Raw genomic sequence first — 25395 nt, 5'->3', positions numbered from 1 at the left:
ACGCGAGCTATCCATGCTAACTATTTTGAACAAGGGGACAACATTCACCTCCCTCCAATCCTCCGGTACCATTCCTGTGGACAACGAGGACATAAAGATCCTAGCCAGAGGCTTAGAATGCTCTTCCCTCGCCTCGTGGAGCGGACTGGGGAATATTCCGTCCGGCCCTGTGGACTTATCCGTCCTAATGTATTTTAACAACTCCAACACCTCCTCTCTCTTAATATCAACATGCTCCAGACCATTAACCTCACTCATATTGTCCTCCCCATCATCACGTTCCCTCTCATTGTTGAATACCGAAGAGAAGTATTCATTGAGGACCTCACTCACTTCCATAGCCTCCAGGCATATCTTCACACATTTATCTCTAATCAGTCCTACCTTCACAACTGTCAACTTTTTTTGTTCACATAATTGAAGAATGCCTTGGGGTTTCCCCTTACCCTACTCACCAAGGCCTTCTCATGCCCCCTTCTTGCTCTTCTCAGCCCCTTCTTAAGCTCCTTTCTTGCTACCCTATTTTCCTCAATACACCCATCTGATCCTTGCTTCCTAAACCTCATGTATGCTGCCTTCTTCCATCTGACTAGATTTTCCACCTCACTTGTCACCCATGGTTCTTACAAACTACAATTCTTTATCTTCCTCACTGGGACAAATTTATCCCTAACATCCTGCAAGATATCCTTAAACATCGACCACATCCATAGTACATTTCCCTGCAAAACCATCATCTCAATTCACACCCGCAAGTTCTAGCCTTATAGCATCATAATTTGCCCTTACCCAATTCCTGTCCTCCCTGATTCTACCCTTTTGCATGATAATGCTAAAGGCCAGGGAGCGGTGATCACTGTCCCCCAGATGCTCACCTGCTGAGAGATCTGTGACCTGACCCGGTTCGTTGCCTAATACTATATCTGTGACAGGAATCCGTCCTGGACAAACTTAACAAATTCTGCCCCATCTAAACTATCTAATCAGGTGCCAATCAATATTAGGGATGTTAAAGTCACCCATGATAACAACCCTGTTCGTTTTGCACCTTTCCAAAATCCGCCTCCCAATCTGCTTCTCGGTATCTCTGCTGCTACCAGTGGGCCCATAGAATACCCCAAAATAGAGTAACTGCACCCTTCCTGTTCCTGATTTCCACCCATACTGACTCAAAAGAGGATCCTGCTAGATTACCCGCCCTTTCTATAACTGTAATAGTATCACTAACCAGTAATGACACCCCTCCTCCCTTTTAACCCCTCTCTATCCATTTTAAGGCACTGAAATCCAGGAATATTGAGAATCCATTCCTGCCCTGGTGCCAGCCAAGTCTCTGTAATGACCACTACATCATACAGCCAAGTCTCTGTAATGACCACTACATCATAATTCCATGTATGTATCCAAGCTCTCAGTTCATCACCTTTGTTCCTGATGTCTCTTGCATTGAAGTATACACACTTTAGCCCTTCTACCTTACTACCTTTATACCCTTTATTCTGCTTCTCTTTCCACAAAGCCTCTCTATATGTTAGATCTGGCTTTATTCCATGCACTTCTTTCACTGCTCAATCCCCCCGGATCCCATCTTCCTTGTAAATTAGATTAAACCCTCCTGAACCATGCTAGCAAACCTACCTGCAAGGATATTGCTCCCCCACTAGTTCAGGTGCAACCCATCAAATATGTACAGGTCCCACCTTCCCCAGAAGAGATCCCAATGATCCAAAAACCTAAAACCCTGCCCCCCACACCAACACCTCAGCCACGCATTCAACTGCCATCTCCTCCAAATCTTACCATCTCTATCACGTAGCTCTGGCAGGAATCCTGAGAACACCACCATTGAGGTCCTGTTCTTCAGCCTTCTGCCTAGTTCCCGAAACTCACACTTCAGGACCTCATCCCTCTTCCTGCCTATGTCATTGGTACCAACATGTGTCACGACTTCTGGTTGCTTTCCCTCTCGTACCAGGATGTCATGCACCCGGTCAGAGACATCACTAACCCTGGCACCCGGGAGGCAACAAACCACGTGGGTGTCGTTCTCACGTCCTCAAAATCTCCTGTCTGCTCTCCTGACTATTGTCTGCAGTGACGACAGCTCTCCTCTTCTCTGTCCCATCCTTCTGAACCACAGGTTCAGAGTCAGGGCCAGAGGCCCTGCCACCATGGCTCACACGTGGTCGGTCATCACTGCCAACAGAATCCAGGACGGTAAACTTATTATTCAGGGGAATGGCTACAGGGGTGCTCTGCACTACATGTCTACCTACCTTCGCTTTTCCCCCTCTGACTCACCCAATGACCTGCTTCCGGCAGCCTAGGTATGGCTAACTCCCTGTAGCTCTCATCTATGGCTGCCTCGTTCTCCCTTATGAGTCAAAGGTCATCCAGCTACTGCTCCAGATTCCTCACACTGTCTTCCAGATCACCCAGCCGCGAGCACTTCTGGCAGAAGTGACTTTGCGGGAGAGGGGAGCTCCCCCAAGACTGCCGCATCTCACAGGAGAGCCACATCACTGTCTCAGGAGGCATTGTAAAGACTAACTGGGAACAAGCTCGCCCTCCGCCTGTTCTCATCGAAGCCTCTCGAGTCAAAGCCTGAAAGCTCCACTCCTTCACTGCTCCACTCACTCACTGGCCGCTTTCCCTGCTGCAACCTGTGCTTATTAGACTTCCTGTCACCTTCCCGGCAGCTTGTATCAGCCCGATGGGATACACCCTAAGTTACAGAGAGAGGCAAGTGAAGAGATTGCTGGGGCCTTGACCATTATACTTGTGTCCTTCCTAGCCACAACAAACTCCTGGAGAACTGGCTAGTACCTCATGTTGTTCCGTCAGTCAAGAAATGCTCCAGGGAATAACCTCGATGAGCATTGAAACTGCCGAGATACAGTCGGCTGTGCACCAAGTGCTGATAAATGGGACCCGTGTAGACAGTGAGTGGATGGTCAGAACAGGTATGGCCGGCCAAAGGCCTGTTCCCGTGCTCTGTGATCCACCACTCCGGACATGGTAAATTAACGATGGTGGCACCGCAAGGCACTGATTTCAAAACTCCACACCCCTCTCCAACCTGAAATAAACCAGACTGAACCCCTTTCTCACCACTGGAAGTATCTGTTTCTTCCAAGATTACATACAAATTGGTCACTTCTGCTAAACAAATGGGAATTGCTGAAGGTCTTGTGTCTTCTTCCCTTAATGTTGCTGCCTCACAGCAAAAGTAACCCTCTCACAGTGTCAGAATCAGTGATTAAATCCGGCCCCAAATGCTGTGTTTTAATCCCTGCACATGTGATCACATCTCCCCTGCATCTGGCATTTCAAATAGCCTTTTTCTGATTCAGTCTGAGAGCTGACAAACCATGTCTTCCCACAGACAGTTCCACCTGTTGGTGTGTCCTCTTTCATCCACTTCCGGGGAAGTTGAATTTCCATAAGACCTCTTGCCAAACAGACACCGATTTATCCATGCTAGAATCTTTGCTGCAGTACCATGGACTCGTAGCTTGTTAAGCAGCCTCAAGTATAGGCCTTTCAAAAATCCATGTACACAATATCAACCGATTCACCTTTGTCTGTCCTGCCTGATAAATCTTCAAAGAATTCCTAATGATTCGTCAGACAAGATTTTCCCTTGAGGAAACCATACTAACTATAGCTTATTTTATCATGTGTTTCCAAGAACCCTGAGACCTCATCCTCAGTAATGGATTCCAACATCATCCCAATCACGGAGGTCAGGCTGACTGGCCTAGAGCTGTCTTTCTTCCGCCTCTCCCCCTACTTGAAGAGTGGAGTGACATTTGCAATTTTCCAGTCTTCCCGAATCTTTCCTGAATCTAGTGATTCTGAAAGGTCTTTTAATGCCTCCAAAATCTCTTCAGCCTCCACTTTCAGAACTCTGATGTGTACACCATCCAGTCCGAGTATCGTATCTACCTTCAGACCTGTCAGTTTCCCAAAACCTTTCTGTCTAGTTACACAATTCATGACCTGGAACTTCCACCAGACCCAAAATACTTATTCCGTTCTTCTGCTGTTTTGTTGTCCCCCATTGCTACCTCTCCAGCATCATTTTCCAGCTGGTCAATATCGACTCTCGCCTCTCCTTTACACTTGATATATCTGAAGAAGCTTTTGGTATCCTCTTTAATATTATTGTCAAGCTAACTTCCAAATTCCATCTTGATCTTCTTAGTGGCTTTTTTCAGTTGCCTTATGTTGGTTCTAAAAAGAACCCAATCCTCTAACTTCCCACTCCTGTTCGCTCTGTTGTATGCTCTCTCTTTGGCTCTTATGTTGGCTTTGACGGCTCTTGTTAGACACGTTTGTGTTATCTTTATTTTAGAATATTTCTTCATCTTTGGTATGTATATATCCCGTGCTATTTGAATTGCTTCCAGAAATTCCAGCCATTGCTGGTCTGTCGTTATCCCTGCTGAGTTCTGTACCAATCCATTCCGGCCAACACACCTCTTCTGCCTCTAATTCCATTTACTACACCGAAACACTCATACATCAAGATTTTAGCCTCTCCATTTCATGTCTCAGGATGAATTCAATCATATTATGATCACTTTCCCCTCAGGGTTCTTTTACCTGAAGTTCTCCAATCAATTCTGGTTCATTGCACAACACCCAATCCAGAACAGCTGATCCCCCGACTGGGCTTAAACGACAAACTGCTCTAAAAAGCCATCGCATAGGCATTCCAGAAATTTCCCTTCTTGGGATCCAGCACCAACCTAATTTTCTAATCTACCTGCATATGGATATATCTCATGGCTATTGTAACATTGCTCTTTTGGCATGTAATTTCTAACTCCCTTTGTAATTTGTGGATCACTTCCTTACTACAGTTTGGGGACCTGTATTTAACTCCCATCCAGATCTTTTTACCCTTGCAGTTTCTTAAATCTATCCAGAATGTTTCAACACCTTCTAATTCTATGTCACCTCTTTCTAATGATATAAATTTTTGTACCAATAGAGCAACGCTGCCCACTCTGCCTTCCTGCCGGTTCTTGGGCATTCAGCTCCCAGCTACTGTATAATCATTCAGTCATTTAGCAGCAATGCCTACAACATCATACCAGCCAATCTGCAACTGTGTTACAAGTTCATCCACATTATTCCCTATGCTGCGCACATTCAGGTACAACACTTTCACACCTGTATTCGCTCTTTTCGATTTTTTCCACCTTTTATGTTCAATTTGTCCTGTTAACTGCAATTATGCCCAATCTACAGCCCCTCCTTACTTCACCTTGCCACTGTTTGTAAACCAGCTACACATCTTCAGCACTATTATCCGCCGTTCCTCTGATACCTCTTGCATTGTAATTTACTCTATTTACACCTTGCTTAATCTTCTGATTTTTAATTGTCTGCACAACATCTCTCTCCACAGCCCTTCCACTAACTGTTCTGGCACTTTGGTTCCCATTCCCATGCAACTCCCAGTTTAATCTCATATGATGCAGAATTAATAGACCTTCCCACTAGGATATTATTCCCCTTCCCATTCAGGTGCAAATCGTCTCTTCTGTAAAGGTCCCACCTTCCCTGGAAGAGAGCCCAATGATCCAGAAATCTTCAGCCCACCCCCATATACCGATTCCTTTTCACATATTAAACTGCATAGACATCCTGTTTCCGGCCTCACTAGCACATGCCACGGGTTGCAAGCCTGAGATCACAGCCCTGGAGTTATTGCCCTTTAACTTAGCACCTAGCTCCTCGATTGAGACAGTTGCTTAACACCGTTGCACAGTCCGTCTCTCTGTCTGACTTGGGTAGCTCTGGGTGTCCTCCAGGCGCACTCTCTTCCTGAAGCCTGTGAGATCATAAAATACAACCAAAGCAATTTATAAAACAGCTCCTGTACTGGTAAAGCACTCCAAGTTAAAGCACTCTCTTCTTATCCACTCCCCTACTCCCTTTCCTTTTGCAAACTTCAGAGTTGCTACCAGGTCCGAATCCACAGTAGGGACCTTTATATCTCACAAGAGGTTCTATAAACAGGTGTCCTTCTCTGATGCGGAGGTCACTGATACCCCAAACCTTTCACAATCTGGACTCGCAGCCCATGATGGTGACAGCTGTCCCCAGACCCTGGCGTTCTGTAACAAAAAAAAAATTTGAAAAGAAGATTAGACTATAATTAATATGAAGATAGAATTGTTGCTTCCTGAAAGGACTCATATACTGTGAGATCCAATGGATCATATCCTCTTTAGTTGACACCTTAATTTGCCCTGTGACCCATCTTCCCCACGTGATTGAACTACCATTCATCCCTCTTTCTCACAACAGCCCAACACCACCCCCTACCTTCTGCGGACCCACAGCCTTCCCACACTCACCCCACGCCCACACGTCCACCCATAACCTCTACCCACACACACAGACAGATCCGCCTCACCACCAAACCCCCTCCCAGCCTGGGCAACCGCAAGTAACCGATCCCACAGTCAGTTCTCGGGCGCAAAGCTAAATCAGGTCTGCCTCATTCTAAGAAGGATATCAAGACTTTGAAGAGCGTGCAGAAGAGGCTTACCAGGATATTTCCTGGGGTAGAGAGCATGGGGTGTAGCGAAAAGTTGGATAAAGTTGGAGTTTCTCTTGAGAGGTTCAGGCTGGTTTGAATCTTCATTGAGGTTTATAGGATCATGAGAGGAAATAGTTAGACAATGGTTGAAATGTCTAACAACAGAGGTCATGCATTTAAGGTGAGAGGGGGGTAACTTTAAAAGTGGTGTGAGGGGTAAATGTTTCTTACAGAGAGTGGTGGGTCGTTGGAACATGCTGCCGGTGTGGATAGTAGGGACCGATCATGGGGAGAACCTGAAAACTCTGACAGTCAGCGGCAGGGCTTAAAACCCGGCCGTTCGAACTGTAAAGACTTGAGTTAACCACAATGGAACCGTTGTATAAGTCGTTGGTGAGACTGTGTTTGCAGTAAAAAGTATAGTTCTCGCCGCTGTATGATTGAAAAGGCTCGTTTAACGTAGAAAGAGTGCAGAGATTTGTGAGTCTGTCATCCGAGCCAGAAGACCTCAGTGCTGGGGAGAGAATGGCCACTGTATGTCTTTACTCCCTGAAATGTAGGAGACTGTGCAGCGACCTTAAAAAAGTGTTTTAAATTATGAAGGTCAGAATAACAGCCTGTCTGTTTTTATTGTGTCATTCAGATCATCGCCCGTTAGTTGGTGCTTTCCTCCACCTGGACGGCAGACAGGCAGACGACAATCAACCAACGTCAGTCAGAGTCAGAATGGACACAGGTATGTTCACTGGGCTCTTTCTCATTAAAACGCTGTCATTGTGGTACACGGGTAGTCAAATCATCAATAGTTCAGAGGAATAAACCTGGGAGCTAAAGGGACACAGCAAAACTGCCGTCATTGATCCTACTGGTAAAGTGACCATGAGCACTGGAACAATTCACCAGGTCCTGTGCAGGGACCTAACAATCAGAATGGTCGGATCACCCCACTCACCATGCAAATCTTCACTTGAGTGAAAGGAGAGGGAGCTCCTAAGAGTACAGTGGGTGTGGATGTAACTCAGAGAGGAATACAACAACGGGCAATGTAACAGTCCAGGGAAAAGACAGAATCTCTGTCAGTATTTGGTACACCCTGATGTGGGAAATACTTCCAACAGCCAGTGAGAGAAACATGGTGTTTTCTCTTTTGAAAGGACAGCCGTGAGTTCTCCCTGGATTTTCGGCTTATTGCTCAATGGAGGTGAGGGGAGTTCCCAGTGTCTGTTTTCTGTGGCCGAGTTTAGGAGCATTATATTGTGGGAGAACGGGCTGGGTGCGGCAGACAGTGAATGATTGTACAGAAAGAATCACATAGGTGGACTGATTCATCGACTTACAGACTCGGCGGCATTGTGTAAATTTTGGACTGTTGTCAAAATGTTCAGCATCCAATTAGAAATATGAACAGATAGTCACCAAGTACAGTTAATTCGGGTAAATGTGAGGAGTTGCACCTTGGGAGGTCAGGTTCACGAGCAATGTGCGCAGAGAATGCTGGGACCGTTAGGAAGGCTGTTGTATTGACGGGTCTTGTGATGGATGTGCATTGCTCCCTGAAAGTGCAACAAAATTGGTAGCATGCTAACAACTAGCTGATGTGTGAGTATGTATTTTTCAAAGTTGTAACTGGATGAACGTTGGTTAAGATACAATCTCAGTATTGTGCACAAAGTTGTTAGCCACATCACGAGGACGAGTTTCACCACGATTACAGAATATTGGCTTCCGGGAGAAGTCTATCACCCTTGGATTGCTATCTCTGGAGTGTCAGAGAATGAAGCCTCAATCTCAGAGAATCCATAAATTTGTGAGAGGCATAGCACAGTTCGGTAGTCTGTGACTCTGCCAGATATCAAGCTCTAGGGTGAATAGGTTTAAGGTTAGAGGGTAAAGTTTAAAGGGGATTTAGGATGCAGGTTTTCCACAGAGAGTGATCAATGTCTGGAATGAGCTGCCGAGGGAGGGACTGGAAACAGATACTCAGCAGCGTCTGAGAGGCGTTTGAAATTATGAGTAGGCTGGGAACGGAGGGGTATTCACCGTGTTCCAGAAGATGGAATTGGTTTAAGTTGGCATTGTGTCCACGTATGCATGATACATCTACTATTTTATGCTCTATGATTGACTACAGATCTGAACTCTGCAATCTCCGCCTTTCTGTCAAAATGTGACGATCACCAACTGTTCCAGTTGACGAGATTCTACATGGAGCGACTGGAGCAGGCGATTGAAGAGGGCGTGGAGGGAGTCAGCTTCATGTTAATGGGCGAGGATCACTTCACTGGGCCAGAGTATCATGTAAGTGGTTGGAACATAGGCTGAGTGTAGATTCGACAGAATCAATCACAGACCGACAGAACCGGTGTAACGGCACCACTCGGCAGTGAAAACCCTGCAATGTTGTGGTCAACATCAAGAAAAGAGATTTCATTTTCAGAAACACTGAAGTTTTATTAAACATGACGTACTTTCACCCTCTTGATTTCCTCCTTTAGTAACTCTTGCATTTCTTATGCTCATCAAGTACCAAATTTGATCATTTGATCCTTCAAACCAATATTTGCGATGAGCTCAAGGGGATTGATATCTCTAAAAAACCAACGTTCCCTAAACGAAGGTACCCTTGCCTTTTATTCTTTCAGGAACATTCAAACTCTTCACTTATGGCTATTTATGCATTTGAAGTCTGTACTCTCAAAATATCAGTTTTGGAGGCCTCACACTTACCAAGCACATCTGTACCAGAAAACAGCCAGTTCCAATCTGCTTTTGTCAGATCCTTTCTGGTACCATCAAAATTTGCCGTTCTCCAGTTTATTATCTTAACCCGAGGACCAGACCTATCAGTTTCTATAATGATATTTAAACTCATGGTATTTTGATCACAAGAACTGAGCTGTTCCTCTGCACACACCACTGTCGCTTGCCCTGTCTTGTTCCCTAATAGGATGAACTCTCTCCAGTTGCGACCTGAATATATTGATCACAGAAACTTCCCTGGATACATTTGACATACAATATCCCATCCAGCCCTATAACGCGGTTTGCCAGTCAATAAATGGAAAGTTGATTGTCTACCATCAGAATCATGTGTTTCTTGTTTCTGTGATCTTTCTGCACATTTGTTCCTATAAATCCCATTGACTATTGGGTGCGCTATAACATAATCCCACTAACGTGGTCATCCCTTTCTTGTTCCATAGTTTCACCCATGTGATCTCAGTGGACCAGCTATCCAATTTGTCCTTTCTGAACAATGCAGTGACATTTTCTCTGACTAGTTATGCCACCCCTCCATCTGTAATCCCTCCCGCTCTGTCGAATCGTGTCTAACCCAAAAGAACCCTGGAATGCTGAGCTACCAGTCCTGCACTTCCTCCAGCCAAATCACATTCATGGTTACAATGATGTAATTCAATGTGCTGATCCATGCGATAGGCTGGTCTTTCCTACAGTACTCCTTGCATTGAAATAATATGCATTTTTGAAAAAAAACTTTCACGATATTCATCCTTTAGTTTCCTGACCTTGCATGTCGGCTTAACTACATCTTTTCCACCTAGCCACTCCAGAATCCACTCTGGTTCTTCATCCCCCTGCAGCTCAAGTTTAACACCTCCCCTCTCCCCATGCAGCGGTAACAACCCTTCCCACAAAGTTAACAATTCCCCTCCAGTTCGGGTGTAAAGTGATCACTTCTGTCCAGGCCCAACTTCCTTTGAAGAGAGTCCAGACATCCGAACATTAGACCTCACTAGCTCGTGGTAGGGGTAGCAATCCTGAGAACACAGCACTTCAGTTTAGCATCTAACTTTGCAGAACTTCATCACACTCCCTACTCTTGTCTTTGTGGACCACGACTGCGGGCTGCTCACCGTAACCGTAAGAAAGCTTCAGACTTGATGCGAGATATCGTTGGCCGTGACAACATACCATCCAGGAATATTGTTCTCGTCAAAAGTAATCTTCTGCCTGTTTTCCTAACCATTGAATTCCCCTGTTAGTGCAGTTCACTCTTCTGAATCACAAAACGAAACTCAGAGTCTGAGATATAATCACCGTGGCTTTCCTCTGCTAGGTCACTCTCCGCAACTAAAGCCGTATACCTGTTATAGAGGGGTTTCCTGCAGTGGCTGTCTATCCCCTTTCCCCCTCCTGTGTTCTCCGCCTTGGGTATAGCTCCCTCCTTGTATCGCTTGTGAGCCAACCTCGCAGCCTCACGAATTATCCTGGGCTCATCCAGCTGCAGGTCCAATTCCTGAGCACAGTCTATAAGAAGCTGCAGCTGGATAAAATTCCTGAAGGTGTAGTCATCGGGGACCCTGGAGGTCTCCCTGCCTTGCCACAGCCGTATGAATAGCTGTCCCTTATCCTGTCTGGTATTCTCACTGTTCTAACCATTAAAAAGGAAAGGGAAATACTATATAAAATCTACCTAAAGCCTCTGCCTCTCCTCACTGAACCCTCTCTGACTCAAAGCCTCAACTCCCCACTCTATTTCTGATTCACTCACGCTATGTGTGCTCTGCTTAAAACTTGCGAAGCGGATGATTCCCCGCAATCAGTGACATTCAGAAGATGATGTCCGACCCCACTCTCTTCTTTTAAAACCTTTCCTCCACTTTGAACACTTCAGTGGCTGTTAGTGATCTGTTGGGAGCAGTATGTGCTGTATCAGTCCACGTTCAGGGTATATTTGTACCCAACCCTCCGCTCCTCAATATATTTCCCATTGTTCATTACAGCGTGTGACTGAGCTCGCGGAGAAGGGAAATCGAGCGGGCGCTTCCAAACTCCTCCTGGATCTGGTGATGGAGAAGGGCTCCGGGGCCCGGAGGGTGTTGTGGGGATCCTTTGTGAAACTACATCACCATCTACCGAAGCTGAGCAGAATATTGAATGAAATACGGGAACGAGGTACGGTGAACAATACACTGTGTGTTACAGATGTAAATGCTGATGAATTTACAGTATTACACAGAACAGACTTCATGCAGGTTAATCTGTTTGAACAGGTCACGGCCAGTTCGCCTACATGGACATGGAGTGGAGTTTATCTGAACTGCCCGCGCATCTGCAAGGTAAGTGATTGAAAGGATATCTCAAAGTCTTTATTTCGCCCTGAGAATATATGCCCCTGTTTAGCTCTTGCCGGAATCTGGGCGTCAGGTTTGTGTTGATGTGTCTGGAGGACTGAAACACATTTGGATTTGCCATCGTCCACAAGCACCAGGCCAGGTTTGGAGTTTTTGAGCTGAACCGTCGGGGACATGTCCATTGATCGGCTGCAGGGAACGAAGCAATTTTGCTAATTCCGTGTACGGCAGCATTGACGAGGAGTCCTGAGAGTTGCCAACTCCTGAAGTAAGGCAGAGGGATCCATTTGGAACCACGAATCCCAGCTTAGGAAGTCTAATATCACTGCATCCAATGGCAGAACGTATATTTCCTGGGATTCTTCAGCAGTGCGGTGACTCAGCACCTCTCCATATGTCGGGTCCTCAGAGGACAGGAGGCTGTGGAAATTTTATAAAGACTTTAATACCCTGTCTGGCTCAGACTGGATAAGGAATACATTCTCTTTACTATTACAACGTGACCAAGTCTGAAAACATGAGTCCCCAACAACATCTTATAACTGCAACGCGCAGTCAATGCGCCGAATGCCTTCCTCACTATCCCAATTACCTGAGATGCCGCTTTCAGCGAACTATGCACTGACGCTTCCAAATTAATAACACTCCAGCGGGAACCTGGCATTTATTGTATATAAGGGGCAATAATGGGGGATGTCACAAGTAGTTTTCTTTATTTTTTAACCTGGAGAGTGGTGTCTGGAAAGCAACGTTGTGGTGATTGCAAATGCTGATACATTGATGAATGTATGGTCATGTGCTACACAGGAGTGAAGGAGCAGAGTGTTTGTGGAGCTGGTTAATAAGGTCAGAAGATAACCAGTGAAGGGAATGTGTATGACACTCGATGTACAAACACAGCAGTTAACTATTCAGGACTGTGTGCGTTGACCTCTTGGGGTTGGGGGAGGGGTTGCAAACGTAACTTGCAGGAAAGATGTCAAGCCAATGGGGTGGGGAAATTATTTTGCTCAAGGATTTATTTTCAGCACGGTATATCAGAATTTTATCTGAACTTCTTCAAAGCCTTTCCGAGAGTAAATGTGTTGGAAAGCTCAGGAACATTAGAATAGATACTTACAAACTTTTTTTTGTGTCCTAAGACATTCAGAGGAAACACAAGGAGACTCTGCGGGCACAAACTGAAACACTGAGAGTGTACACGATTCTGATGAGGGAGAAGGTGAAGGTTTTCCCTTTGGTTGATCGATACGCTGAGCTCACGGTCATTTCTACTGTTCGAGATGAGACAATGGTGGAAACTGAGCTGCTGGCAAGAGGCAGACACCATGAGGAGTGGAGAGAGAAACTTCTCCGCAGAGAGCTGGAGAAAATCCACATTAATCATCTGTTTCTGAAAAGTTACTCACAAGGTTTTCGGGCCCCATCGAAGGGTTTCTTCGCCCGACCAAGTTCAAGATGTTCGGTAGCAGTAGCCGGAGGCCCAGGGATCGGGAAAACAACAATGGTACAAAAGATTGTTTATGACTGGGCCACAGGGAAAATATATCAGCAATTCCAGTTTGTCTTCAGTTTCAAATTCCGGGATTTAAACTCCATTAACGGCAGAAAAAGCCTGATGGAACTGATTCTGTATCAGTATCCTTACTTTGGGAATTTCCTGAGAGAAGTCTGGAAGAACCCAAAGGGATTGCTGTTTATATTCGATGGTTTGGATGAATTCAATGACAAAATTGATTTTGCTGACAGTCGGAGAGATACAGAACCCAGGCACCGGTGTCCAGATCCTGAGTGGTAGTGTGAAGTGTCTGACATTGTGTACAGTTTAATCCAGGGCAAGCTGCTCCCAGGGTGTTCAGTGCTGCTGACCACCCGCCCCACTTCACTACAGTCTTTGGAAAAGGCAGAGATCAGTGTCTGGGCTGAAATTCTGGGGTTTGTTGGCGAGGTACGGAAGGAATACTTCATGAAGTATTTTGAAGATCAGACCGTTGCAGCAGCTGTTTTCAAACATGTGAAAGAGAACGAGATACTGTACACCATGAGCTACAACCCCTCCTACTGCTGGATCCTCGCTCTGGCACTGGGACCCTTCTTCACACAAAGAGTCAGGGACCCGCAGCGAGTTCCCAAGACCATCACCCAACTGTACTCCTACTATATTTACAACGTCCTGAAAAACCACGGCCGTGAGATTGAGAACCCCCGTGATGTGATACTCAGGGTTGGTCAGATGGCCTTCAGAGGAGTGTGCGAGAAGAAGACTATCTTTACAGACGGAGATTTGATCAAGTTCAATCTGCAGCCTTCCCAGTTCCTGTCCGGGTTCCTGATGGAGCTTTTGGAGAGAGAGGATTCTGCCCAGAGCGTGGTGTACAGATTCCCACACCTCACCATCCAAGAGTTTGTAGCGGCAGTCGCACAATTCCTGAATCCACATCCCAGGGACATCCTGAAATTCCTCACAGAAGCCCACAACACGACAGATGAGCGATTTGAGCTATTTCTCCGTTTTGTTGCTGGTCTCTCCAACCCAATGACAGCTCGGGGCCTGGAGGAGTTTCTGGGTCCATTTCCTCATGAAACAACCTGCCGAGTGATTGACTGGATGAAGGAGGAGTTTAAACGCCAGGTTAGATACACATGGAATGAAGCTGGTAAAAGGCGCCTCCTGGACACATTGCACTACCTATTCGAGTCTCAAAACAGCGGGCTGGCTCAGGCCACACTAGGATCTTTGGATTCACTCTCATTTCGTGGAATGACTCTGACCCCGATAGACTGTGCAGTCCTGGGTCATATCATCACCTTCTGTGACACAATAAAACACCTCGACCTGTGGGACTGCCACATTCAGTGTGAAGGAATCCAACGTCTGGGACCCGGGCTACACAAGTGTCAGGTGTTGAGGTAACTTAATTTTTCTCTCCTTTATGTTTTTTTGAATAGTAAAGGATTTGGGAAAAAAACACTGGAGTAAACAAGACTGTCAAGCTTGTGACAAGAACGAAAGGAGAGCCTCTGGCAGCAGAGAGCACCTCTGTGGCCATCTCCCTTAACAATAAGTACTCCATTCTCAGTACCGTTGTGCGGAACGACAACCAGTGGGAAGCAACCAGGGGGAAGGGAATGGCAGCATTAATAGGAGATTCTATACTTAAGGAATATATAGGCAATTCTGTGAGCTCCTAAAAGAAACACAGTTTGTCTTCAAGATGCTAGGGTTTGTGACATTCTGAACATCCAAAATATCATGAAATTGGACGTGGTATGCATTGTTTACAAAGATGTAAGCAGAAAGATGGAAGAGGTCCCTGAAAGTAGAATACAGGGAGTTCTGAAGGAAGATGAGAAGTAGGACCTCAAGGTTAATAATCTTGTGTTTGATGCCAGTGCCACGCAACAGTGATGATAGGAATAGAATGAGGTGGACGATAAATGTGTGGCTGAATGTTTGGAGCATGGGACAGGGATTCAGATTTCTGGACCTTTGGGACCTCGTTTGGGGCAGGTGTGACCTGTAAACCAGGGGAGGGTTGCGCATGAATCTGATGGGCAACTAAATCCTGACGGGGAGATTTGCTGATGCTATTGGGGAGGTTTGATAATCAATGTTCATGGCGGTGTGAACCGAAGCGAAGAGGCAGAGAATGAGGCGGTTTGCACACATTCAGAGGCAGCTTGTACAAAGTTTCTGAGGAAGGATAGGAAGAATATAAAGCAAAGCTGCCCTCATCCTGCTCGTTTGTAATGTGTTTGTCTTAATGCAAGGAGTATCATAAACAAGGCGGATGAACTTGGAACGAAGATCAATGCATGGAACTATGACGTTGTGGCCATAACAGGGACTTGGATGTCTCAGGAGCAGGAACGGCTGCTGAGTGGGCCGGGCTTTAGATGTTTCAAAAGTGACAGGGAGAGAGTCAAAAGAGGTGGGGGCATGACATTGCTAATTAGAGATAGTGTCACATGTGCAGGAAAGTAGGAGGTCATGGAGGATTATCTACTCTTTCATTGTGGGTCGAAGTCAGAAACAGAAAGGGGTCAATAACTCAACTTTTTATTGGCCCCAGTATTAATAGAGACATCGTGGAGCAGATAGGGAGGCAGATTCTTGAACGGTGTAATAATAATAGGGTTGTTGTGATGGGTGATTTTAACATTCCTAATACTGACTGGCATTCCATTAGAGCAAGAGGTTTCGATGGACTGGAGTTTGCACTGAAGGCTTCCTGGCACAAAATGTAGATAAAACAACTAGAGGAGAGCATGTACTTGATCTGGTATTGGGAAATGGACATACTCAGGTGTCAGATCTCATGGTGGCAGAGTATTTTGAAGGTAATAATCACATTTCTTATCTTCTTTACCATAGCGCTGGAGAGGGATAGCAGAGACAATTTGGGAAAATATTTAATTGGGGTAGTGGGGAATATGATGCTTTTAGGCAGGAACTTACATGGGAGCATAAATTGAGAGCAGATATTCTCAGGGAAATGCATCGCATAACTGTGGCAAATTTTCAGGGAACATTCAGGATGCTGCCTGGATTGAGGAGCATGCCTCATGAGAACAGATTGAGTGAACTTGGCCTTTTCTTCTTGGAGCGACGGAGGATGAGATGTGTCCTGATTGAGGTGTATCAGATAATGGGAAGCATTAATCGTGTGGATAGCCAGAGATTGTTCCCAGGGCTGAAATGGTTAACAATATGGGGCATCGTTTTAAGGTGATTGAATGTAGCTAAAAGGGTGAGGTCAGAGGAAATTTCTCACACAAAGAGTAGTGGGTGGTAGAGGCGGATACAATATGGTCTTTTAAGAGTCTCTTAGATAGGTACAGGACTGAAATGGCTAACACGAGGCGGTGCATAGTTTTGAGATGCTTGGGAATAGATGCAGAGAGGATGTTAGGGATAACTTTATCACACAGAAAATGTTGATTGAGTGGAATGCAGTGCGAGCGACAGTGGTGGAGCCAGACCTGTCTATTAACAAACTCTAAGATAGGTACATGGAGCTTAGAAAAATAGACGGCTATGCGGTTGGGAATTCTCGGCAACTTCTAGAGTAGGTTTCCTACTCAGCAAAATATTGTGGGCCGAAGGACCTGTAATGTGCTGTAGAATTCTATGTCCTATGTTCTAAATGACCAGCGAATCGGTCAGCAATTCCTCAAGGATGGAAGGGTTTTGTGGGTTCATATGAAGGGATTTTGGAGACTTCATCAGATCAGTGAACAATGGCCATTGGTTTAATGATAATAAATCACAGGAATGGCCGTGTTTCTCTCTGCCTGTGACACGTCCATTGACAACGTTCCTTCTCACTGTTACCGATGCCCAGACCGACACTAACTGCAGCAGGTGATTCGGAGCTTCAGTCCCTCTTCCCAATGAAGAACAAGAGAGGTCCCTTTCCGAGCTAGAGTAATACCTTTGTGAGAGCGTCCTCTCCCTTCCTTGTCCACGTGTCACTATCTCCATCACTCCATTGTTTGTCTTTGCTCACAACATGACACCCAGACCCATGTGGGCAACTCTTCTCTTTAATATGTGTTTCAATTCAGTATTGCCCCATCCGTGCAATCTACATCTGCATCACATCCTCTCTCACCCTCCCCCTTCCTCTTGTGGGACCTCTCTTCCCCATCTCTTTTCCTCCTGTATGATGTCTCTTCCTGCTTCCTGCATGCTCCTCTCCGACCACTCTTCCCCGTCGCTCTTCGTCCTGTGAGATCAGTTCCCCATTCCCCATCCTCCTGTGGATTCTCACTTTCCCCAACTCCATTCCTCAACTGGGAACTCTCTTTTCCAACCCTCTTCCTCATGGAATCTCTCTTCCGTATTGTCCTCCCATTACGCTGGTGGGCGTCTCTCACGCCGCCTCATTGATATTTTCTCATCCACAGCTCCTCCATACTGTGGGACTTCTGCCCATCCTTCAATGATGCTCCAACTGATCATCTTATGTCCTGAACATTCTTTGTTTAATCATCAGAGAATGATTGTGGGGCGTTTACAGGGTCACATCGACTGACTAAATTACCGACATTTGGTGAATACACTGGAGCTGGTCATTGAGTGACCGGTGATGGCAACTCCGTTCTGAAGGGTTTAATGTTTCCTGAAATATCTGAGAAATTCCCTCAGACCCACGGTTTGAATAACTTTGTTCATCAATTTGTCTGTCTGTGTTTAGACTTGGGGCGAATAAACTGGGAGATTCAGGAGTGAAACTGGTGTCTGCGGCTCTGAGGAACCCGGAGTGTAAAATACAGAAACTTGGGTAAGTACCAGACTGTGGGAGATTGTGTTTACAGTCACTGGGTGTCTGACACTGAACATTAATGTGATCAGTAATTGTGTTACTGATAAACACTGGGGATTTGTACCATCTCCTGTCTCTCTGTGTCCTTCACCCTCAATCTCTCTAATCTCCAGGCTGTGGCATGTCGGTCTCACAGATTCTGGTGCCGAAGATCTCGTCTCCTCCCTCCGTACAAACCCAACACTGATGGAGCTGGATTTGAGTTTTAATGAACTGGGAGATTCCGGAGTGAAACTGGTGTCTGCGGCTCTGAGGAACCCAGAGTGTAAAATACAGGCACTGTGGTAAGTACCAGACAGTGGGAGATTGTGTTTACAGTCACTGGGTGTCTAACACTGAATATAAATGTGATCAGTAATTGTGTTACTGATAAACACTGGGGATTTGTACCGTCTCGTATCTCACTGTGTCCTTCACCCTCACTCTCTCTCATCTCCAGGCTGAGGAAGGTCCATCTCACAAATTCTGGTGCCAAGGATCTTGTTTCCTCCCTCCGTGCAAACCCATCAGTGACTGAGCTGGACTTGAGTGGTAATGAACTGGGAGATCCAGGAGTGAAACTGGTCTCTGCAGCTCTGAGGAACCTGGAGTGTAAAATTCAGAAACTGAAGTAAGTAGCAGATTTTGGTAGACTGTGTTTAAAGTCACTGGGTGTCTGACTTTGAACGTTAATGTGATCAGTAATTGTGTTACTGATAAACACTGGGCATTTGTACCGTGTCCTGTCTCTTTGTGTCCTTCAACCTCGCTCTCTCTCATCTCCAGGATGTACAATGTCGGTCTCACAGATTCTGGTGCCGAGGATCTTGTCTCCGCTCTCAGTACAAACCCATCACTGACGAAACTAGACCTGGGATCAAACTCGCTGACAGACCGTTCTGTCCCCGCTCTCCGCCGCCTCATACTGACCTTCCCGAGTCTGGTGCAGATCTGGTGAGTGTTTGTGTTAATGTTCAATGTGATAAAATATCAGCGGATCCGTGGGTTTTCTGGTGATATTTGTCTGTGAATATTGTTGAAACGTTAACCCCCGTTCTGTTACTGAAACTTATGTTTATTTCATCTTTGTTCTCCCAACTGTTTTAGGCTGCGGTACAATCAGTTCAGTTGGATTGGGAAGAACGAACTGAGATCTCTGCAGGTGCCCAGAGCCAGAGTAAGAGTGGACCTTTGAACATCCTAATGTGTGAACATCCCAGACCTCGTGATGGGGATGCTTTGGCTGATTTCCTGGCGTCCCTTTTACTGGCCACCCTCCCCTTTAATGGCCACAATGCGGGGTTCATCCCACACCGTCCTGATGGACACCGGTGTCAGTGGAACACTCTGAGACATCAGAGACTGTCCCGCAATCAAGTAACAATGCACACAAAATAATGGAGCAACGATGGAATCCATGGAACACAGCATCTCTGGAATCTATGGAATACACATTAGATACTGTATCTTTGTAAAAGTGTTCAATCGATATTGTAGTCTGTGACTCTTCATCTGGACGTGATTCCGTCTCTTGTCCAGCATCGCACTTCCACAGGATGTCTGAATGCAGTTATGACTGGGATTGTTAGGGTCCGGTCCGGAGCCCGCCTTCCGGGTCTTGCTCCGGTGCTATTGGATCATCTGGGCTTAAGGAGGTACACCTGTCACCTATTAGGGGGCAGTTGATTATAAGGGGCTCAGGGACTGAGCCGGGTTGTGGGGTTGTCCTGCTCTGAAGCCGGTTTAACCTGCTCTGTACCTGGTCCGCCGGCCCTGAATCCTGATCTGTGCCCAGTCCGCCGGCTCTGAATCCTGCTCTGTACCCGGTCCGCCGGCTCTGAATCCTGCTCTGTACCCGGTCCGCCGGCTCTGAATCCTGCTCTGTACCCAGTCCGCCGGCTCTGAATCCTGCTCTGTACCCGGTCCGCCGGCTCTGAATCCTGCTCTGTACCTAGTCCGCCGGCTCTGAATCCTTATCTGTGCCCGGTCCGCCGGCTCTGAATCCTGCTCTGTACCCGGTCCGCTGGCTCTGAATCCTGCTCTGTACCCAGTCCGCCGGCTCTGAATCCTGCTCTGTACCCGGTCCGCCGGCTGTGAATCCTGCTCTGTACCCGATCCGCTGGCTCTGAATCCTGCTCTGTACCTAGTCCGCCGGCTCTGAATCCTGCTCTGTACCCGATCCGCAAGCTCTGAATCCTGCTCCGTACCCGGTCCGCCGGCTCTGAATCCTGCTCCGTACCCGGTCCGCCGGCTCTGAATCCTGCTCTGTAACCCGTCCGCCGGCTCTGAATACTGATCTGTGCCCGGTCCGCCGGCTCTGAATCCTGCTCTGTACCCGGTCCGCCGGCTCTGAATCCTGCTCTGTACCCGGTCCGCCGGCACGGAATCCTGCTCTGTACCTGGTCCGCCGGCTCTGAATCCTGCTCTGTACCCCGTCCGCCGGCTCTGAATCCTGCACTGTACACGGTCCGCCGGCTCTGAATCTTGCTCTGAACCCGGTCCGCCGGCTCTGAATCCTACTCTGTACCCGGTCCGTGGGTCTGAATCCTGCTCTGTACCCAGTCCGCTGGTCTGAATCCTGCTCTGTACCCGGTCCGCCGGCTCTGAATCCTGCTCTGTACCCGGTCCGTGGGTCTGAATCCTGCTCTGTACCCAGTCCGCCGGTCTGAATCCTGCTCTGTACCCGGTCCGCCGGTCTGAATCCTGCTCTGTACCCAGTCCGCTGGTCTGAATCCTGATCTGTAACCCGTCCGCCGGCTCTGAATCCTGCACTGTACACGGTCCGCCGGCTCTGAATCCTGCACTGTACACGGTCCGCCGGCTCTGAATCCTGCTCTGTACCCGGTCCGCTGGCTCTGAATCCTGCTCTGTACCTAGTCCGCCGGCTCTGAATCCTGCTCTGTACCCGGTCCGCAAGCTCTGAATCCTGCTCCGTACCCGGTCCGCCGGCTCTGAATCCTGCTCTGTAACCCGTCCGCCGGCTCTGAATCCTGCTCTGTACCCCGTCCGCCGGCTCTGAATCCTGCTCTGTACCTGGTCCGCCGGCTCTGAATCCTGCTCTGTACCTAGTCCGCCGGCTCTGAATCCTGCTCTGTACCCAGTCCGCCAGCTCTGAATCCTGTTCTGTACCTGGTCCGCCGGCTCTGAATCCTGCTCTGTACCCGGTCCGCCGGCTCTGAATCCTGCTCCATACCCGGTCCGCTGGCTCTGAATCCTCCTCCGTACCCGGTCCGCCCGCTCTGATTCCTGCTCCGTACCCGGTCCGCCGGCTCTGAATCCTGCTCCATACCCAGTCCCCAGCTCTGAATCCTGCTCGGTACCTGGTCCGCCGTCTCTGGATCTTGTTCTGTCCTGGTTGCCGGCCTCCTCAGTATCTGTTTTGTCCAGGTTCGTCTTGTTTTCCTGCTTTACTCGTGTGTGCTGGTCCCGCTGTTCAGCTGTATCCGCCTTGCACGCGCTTTTGCGCTTTGTGCTTGCTTCTCCCTATTCTCTGGTGTATTCTGGTTGTCCTACAGCCCACCCTGGACCCAGCTCCCTTCTGTTCCCTTGCCTCCATCAGGTAAACCAGGCTGTCGCCATTACTCCTCAGGTGATTCTGCCCCTTCCTGTCCCTTGCCTCTGTCTATTAAGCCAGGCCGTCGCCTTTACCCCTCGAGTGGTTCTGCCCCTTCTTGTCCCTTGCCCCAGTTGGGTAAGCCAGGCCGTCGCCTTTACCCCTCGGGTGCTTCTGCCCCTTGTAGTCCCTTGCCCCCGTTGGGTAAGCCAGTCCGTCACCATTACCATACGGGTGGTTCTGTCCTTTCATATCCCTCACCTCTGATGGGTTTTGCCCCACACCTGCCCAGGTCTTCGTGTTTCCGCCTCAGAGGCGGCCCTGCTCGGGATCCATGCTGCCCGCCGAGGATTCATACTCTTTCCTCCCCTCGTTTCCCATGGGTTGTTCCCCGCACCTGCGCAGGTGTCCGCGCCTTGCCCAGGCCTCCGTCTTTTCACCTGGGAGGCGGCCCTGCCTGGGACCCCTGCAGCTCGCCCTGAGAACTCTCCGGTCGGCCACGAACTCTGGAATCTTCTGTCCTTGCCTGAACTCTGGGATCCTCCTGCCTTGCCTGCATTACCACTTGCATGCCATGGCATCCCCATTCTGTCATACCCCTAGTAGTTCAGTGCCTGCATCCTGCATATGCGTCCAATCCTGTCGCCGTTCCTGACAGGGAGACCCTGGGAGCCCAGACCAGGACAACTGTTTTACGGGTGGCAGTATCTGGATAGGGAATCATTTTGCTCCCAGAGGTGCATTCCACAGTCTGGCAGATAAAGTGATGTTAAACTGACAAAAGATCCTATGAGTGACCTTGGATCTGCAGCGATCTCAGACACTGCCCAAAGTGTGATTTTAGAATCATCTTTGCCCCGGTGCAGAGAGAAATGGGACTGATTTATCAACCTGTCGCCGGTTAGTTAATTGTGTGACTGTGATTGAATCGGGTACCGCTCTAACTTGGTGTCGGGTCGAGGCTCATTTGAGGAAAAACATTTACCTGAGTTGACTGCTGCCGGCGCACAACAGCACCCAGAAACTCATCTTCCAGCCCCGCACTCTGTCCGCTAATCGCTGCTGCACTCTCCACGTGATTCTGAAATCCCACGCTCATCACACCACCTGCCCTTTGCGCTTTCCTAGCCCGTCCTCCCACGACCTGCATTCGCCGCCTCCCCAACTCTCTCCAAACCCACATATCCCGTCACTGTTCTGTTATCCACCTGCCTATCTGAGTTTCTTAAGTGATCTTAATGTAACTCCTCAATTACCACCCTCGGCAGGGCATCCTAGGCATTCAGCACTCTCTGTTAAAATGAAAAATCTCCCTGAAATCTTACTCCACACTCTGTAAAATTATGTACCTTGCTTAACTCCTCTTCAAATTCTGTAATGTTTCTGCCTCCACCACCATCTTAGACACCACACTCTGTTTAAAAAAGACTGCCCCTGTCATCTCCTTTGCATTTGCCCCATCTCAACTTAAATATATCAAATCCAGAATCAGGTCTAATATCATCAGCATATTTCGTGAAATTTGTTAACTGTACCAGGTTTCCGATGTAACCAGGAAACTGGTACTTTTTTACATTCGACATGGCCTTGCTTTAAAATTCAACCTTTTTGGACAAATTTAAGACTTTTACTGGAACAAATTACAGGAACACAATTTCCTCATAATCCAATATTACTTTTACTAGGTGATATTGAAGGGATAAAACCGAAACTCAAACTAAATAAATATCAGAAAGAGTTTATAAAAATTGCACTGGCAGTAGCCAAAAAAGCTATTGCAGTTACTTGGAAATCGGATACATATTTAAGTATAGACTCTTGGAAGAAAGAAATCTATGGCTGTATTCCATTAGAAAAAATTACTTATAAATTAAGAGATAAATATGAAACATTTCTGAAAATTTGGAGCCCTTATTTACAAAAGACAGGATTAAATATATAGATGCTCTGAAGATGAAACAATTGGTTATTTGGGGAAAGAAATAAATATACATATTAAAGTTATTACGAATTCCATGGAACATGTGGAGATCTTCCAACAACCAGGCATTCTTTCTTTCTTTTTTTTTCTTTCTTTCTCTTTTTTTTTCTATAGGGCTATTAGGGGGGAGGGGGTAAGGGTTATATACATTTTTTTTCACACTTTACTTTGTAACTACTTAAAAATGCAATAAAAAAAGTTTTCAAAAAAATAAACTGTACCGCAGCAGGACAATGAAATAGATAATAAACAAATACAGACTTATACTAAATACATGTATATCAGATATTGAGTTAAAATACATAGTGCAAAAAAATAATAAAAAAGTGATGCAATTAATGGGTTCATTGTCCATTTAGAAGTAGGATGGCAGAGGCGAAGAAGCTGTTCCTGAATTGCGATGTGTGTGCCTTCAGACTATTGTCCCTCATTCCCGACAGGAACAGTGTGATGAGGGCATGTCCTGGGTGATGGTGGTGCAAAATCGTGAACACTACCTTTCTAAGGCCCCGCTCATTGAAGATTTCTTGGATACTAAGAAGGCGAGTACTCATAATAGAGTTGAAGATTTTTGTCTGAAACTTATTTTGATCTTGTACTGTAGCTCCCCCTCCCAATATCAAATGGTGATGCAGCCAATCGGAATGCTCCTCGCGTTATATTTGTAGTCGTATTTTGAGTGTTTTTGTTGACAAACCAAATCTTCTCATCTCTGAAAAAAATATAGCAGCTGTCTTCACTTTTTGATAGCCGCATCAATGTGTGCATTCTGGTTAGATTCTCAGAGATGTTGACACACAGAAACTTGAAATTGCTCACTCACTCCACTTCTGATTCCTCCGCGAGGATAGTTCTATGTTCCCTCACGTTTCCCTTTCTGAAGTCCACAATCAGCTCTGTGGTTTGCTGACGCTTCGTGCAAGATTGTTGCTGTGATTCCACACAATGTGCTGGAATATCTCACTCCTGTACGCCCTTCTGTCACCATCTGAAATTCTGCCAACAATTGTACCATCAGCAAATTTATAGATGGCATTTGAGCTGTGCTTAGTCATACAGTCGTGGATGCAGAAAGAGTAGAGCAGTGGGCTAAGCAGACATCCCTGAGGTGCATCAATGTTGATCGTCAACAGGGAGCAGATATTATTACTCTTAGACACAGATTGTGATCTTCTGGTGGGCGAGTCGAAGATCCAGTTACAAAGCGGGATACAGAGCCTCGGTTCTGTAACGTTCTGATCAGGATTGTAGGAATGATGATGTTAAATGCATAGAAAAGCAGTATCCTCAAAGTTTGTCACAACCTAGGCAATGTTCTTTTCTCTCTGTTGCCAGGTAGAAGGTTAAAGAGCCTCAGGGCTCGCATCGTCAGGCTCAAGAAAAACTATTACCCTATAGATAGCAGGCTCTTGAACAAACCGAAAAACGACACATTTGCCCATCCACTGAGATGTTTCCTCAACCAATGCTCACTTTAAGGACTCCTTATCTTGTTACTTCATTTTCTCGTCACTTATTGAGAGTTATTCACATTTGCAGTTGCACAGTTTGTAGTATCCTGCACTTTAGTGGTTCTTTAACTTATCCTTATAGTTATTATTCTTTAGTCTTGCTGTGCATGCCTGCAGGAAAAGAATTTCAGAATGATGTGGTGACATATATGTACTGTGGTAATAAAACAAAATATAGTGACATGTATGTATTTTGATAATAAAGTTTACTTTGATCTCAGAAGAAATCCTTCTCATCTCAGTTTTAAATGGATGTCCCTCTATTCTGAGGTTCTGCCCTCTGGTCCCCAGTATAGGGAACCTCCTCTTCACACTCAGTCTGCCACAGCCTTTCAACATTCGATAGGCTTCAATGAGAAGCCGCATCCCCATCAAATGGTCTGGAAT

The 25395-nt window shown here is 46.7% G+C and overlaps 1 protein-coding gene across 1 annotated transcript in view; it reads left to right on the top strand.

The window, feature by feature from the left end:
• Window positions 1-24777, top strand: part of LOC132388388 (NACHT, LRR and PYD domains-containing protein 3-like) — a 53020-nt gene extending 28243 nt beyond the window's left edge. The window contains 11 exon segments of the mRNA XM_059960734.1: window positions 7203-7295; window positions 8691-8857; window positions 11305-11476; window positions 11575-11640; window positions 12798-14565; window positions 17856-17942; window positions 18098-18268; window positions 18424-18594; window positions 18750-18917; window positions 19071-19618; window positions 23857-24777. Coding sequence (XP_059816717.1) covers window positions 7286-7295; window positions 8691-8857; window positions 11305-11476; window positions 11575-11640; window positions 12798-14565; window positions 17856-17942; window positions 18098-18268; window positions 18424-18594; window positions 18750-18917; window positions 19071-19158 — 2868 coding nt within the window. The 5' untranslated portion in view covers window positions 7203-7285 and the 3' untranslated portion in view covers window positions 19159-19618; window positions 23857-24777.
• The last annotated feature ends 618 nt before the right edge of the window (window positions 24778-25395 follow it).

This window comes from Hypanus sabinus, unplaced genomic scaffold (genome assembly GCF_030144855.1).
Source record: "Hypanus sabinus isolate sHypSab1 unplaced genomic scaffold, sHypSab1.hap1 scaffold_315, whole genome shotgun sequence".
NCBI classification, from domain to species: Eukaryota; Metazoa; Chordata; class Chondrichthyes; order Myliobatiformes; family Dasyatidae; genus Hypanus; species Hypanus sabinus.
This window is presented reverse-complemented; position numbering and strand designations above follow the sequence as displayed.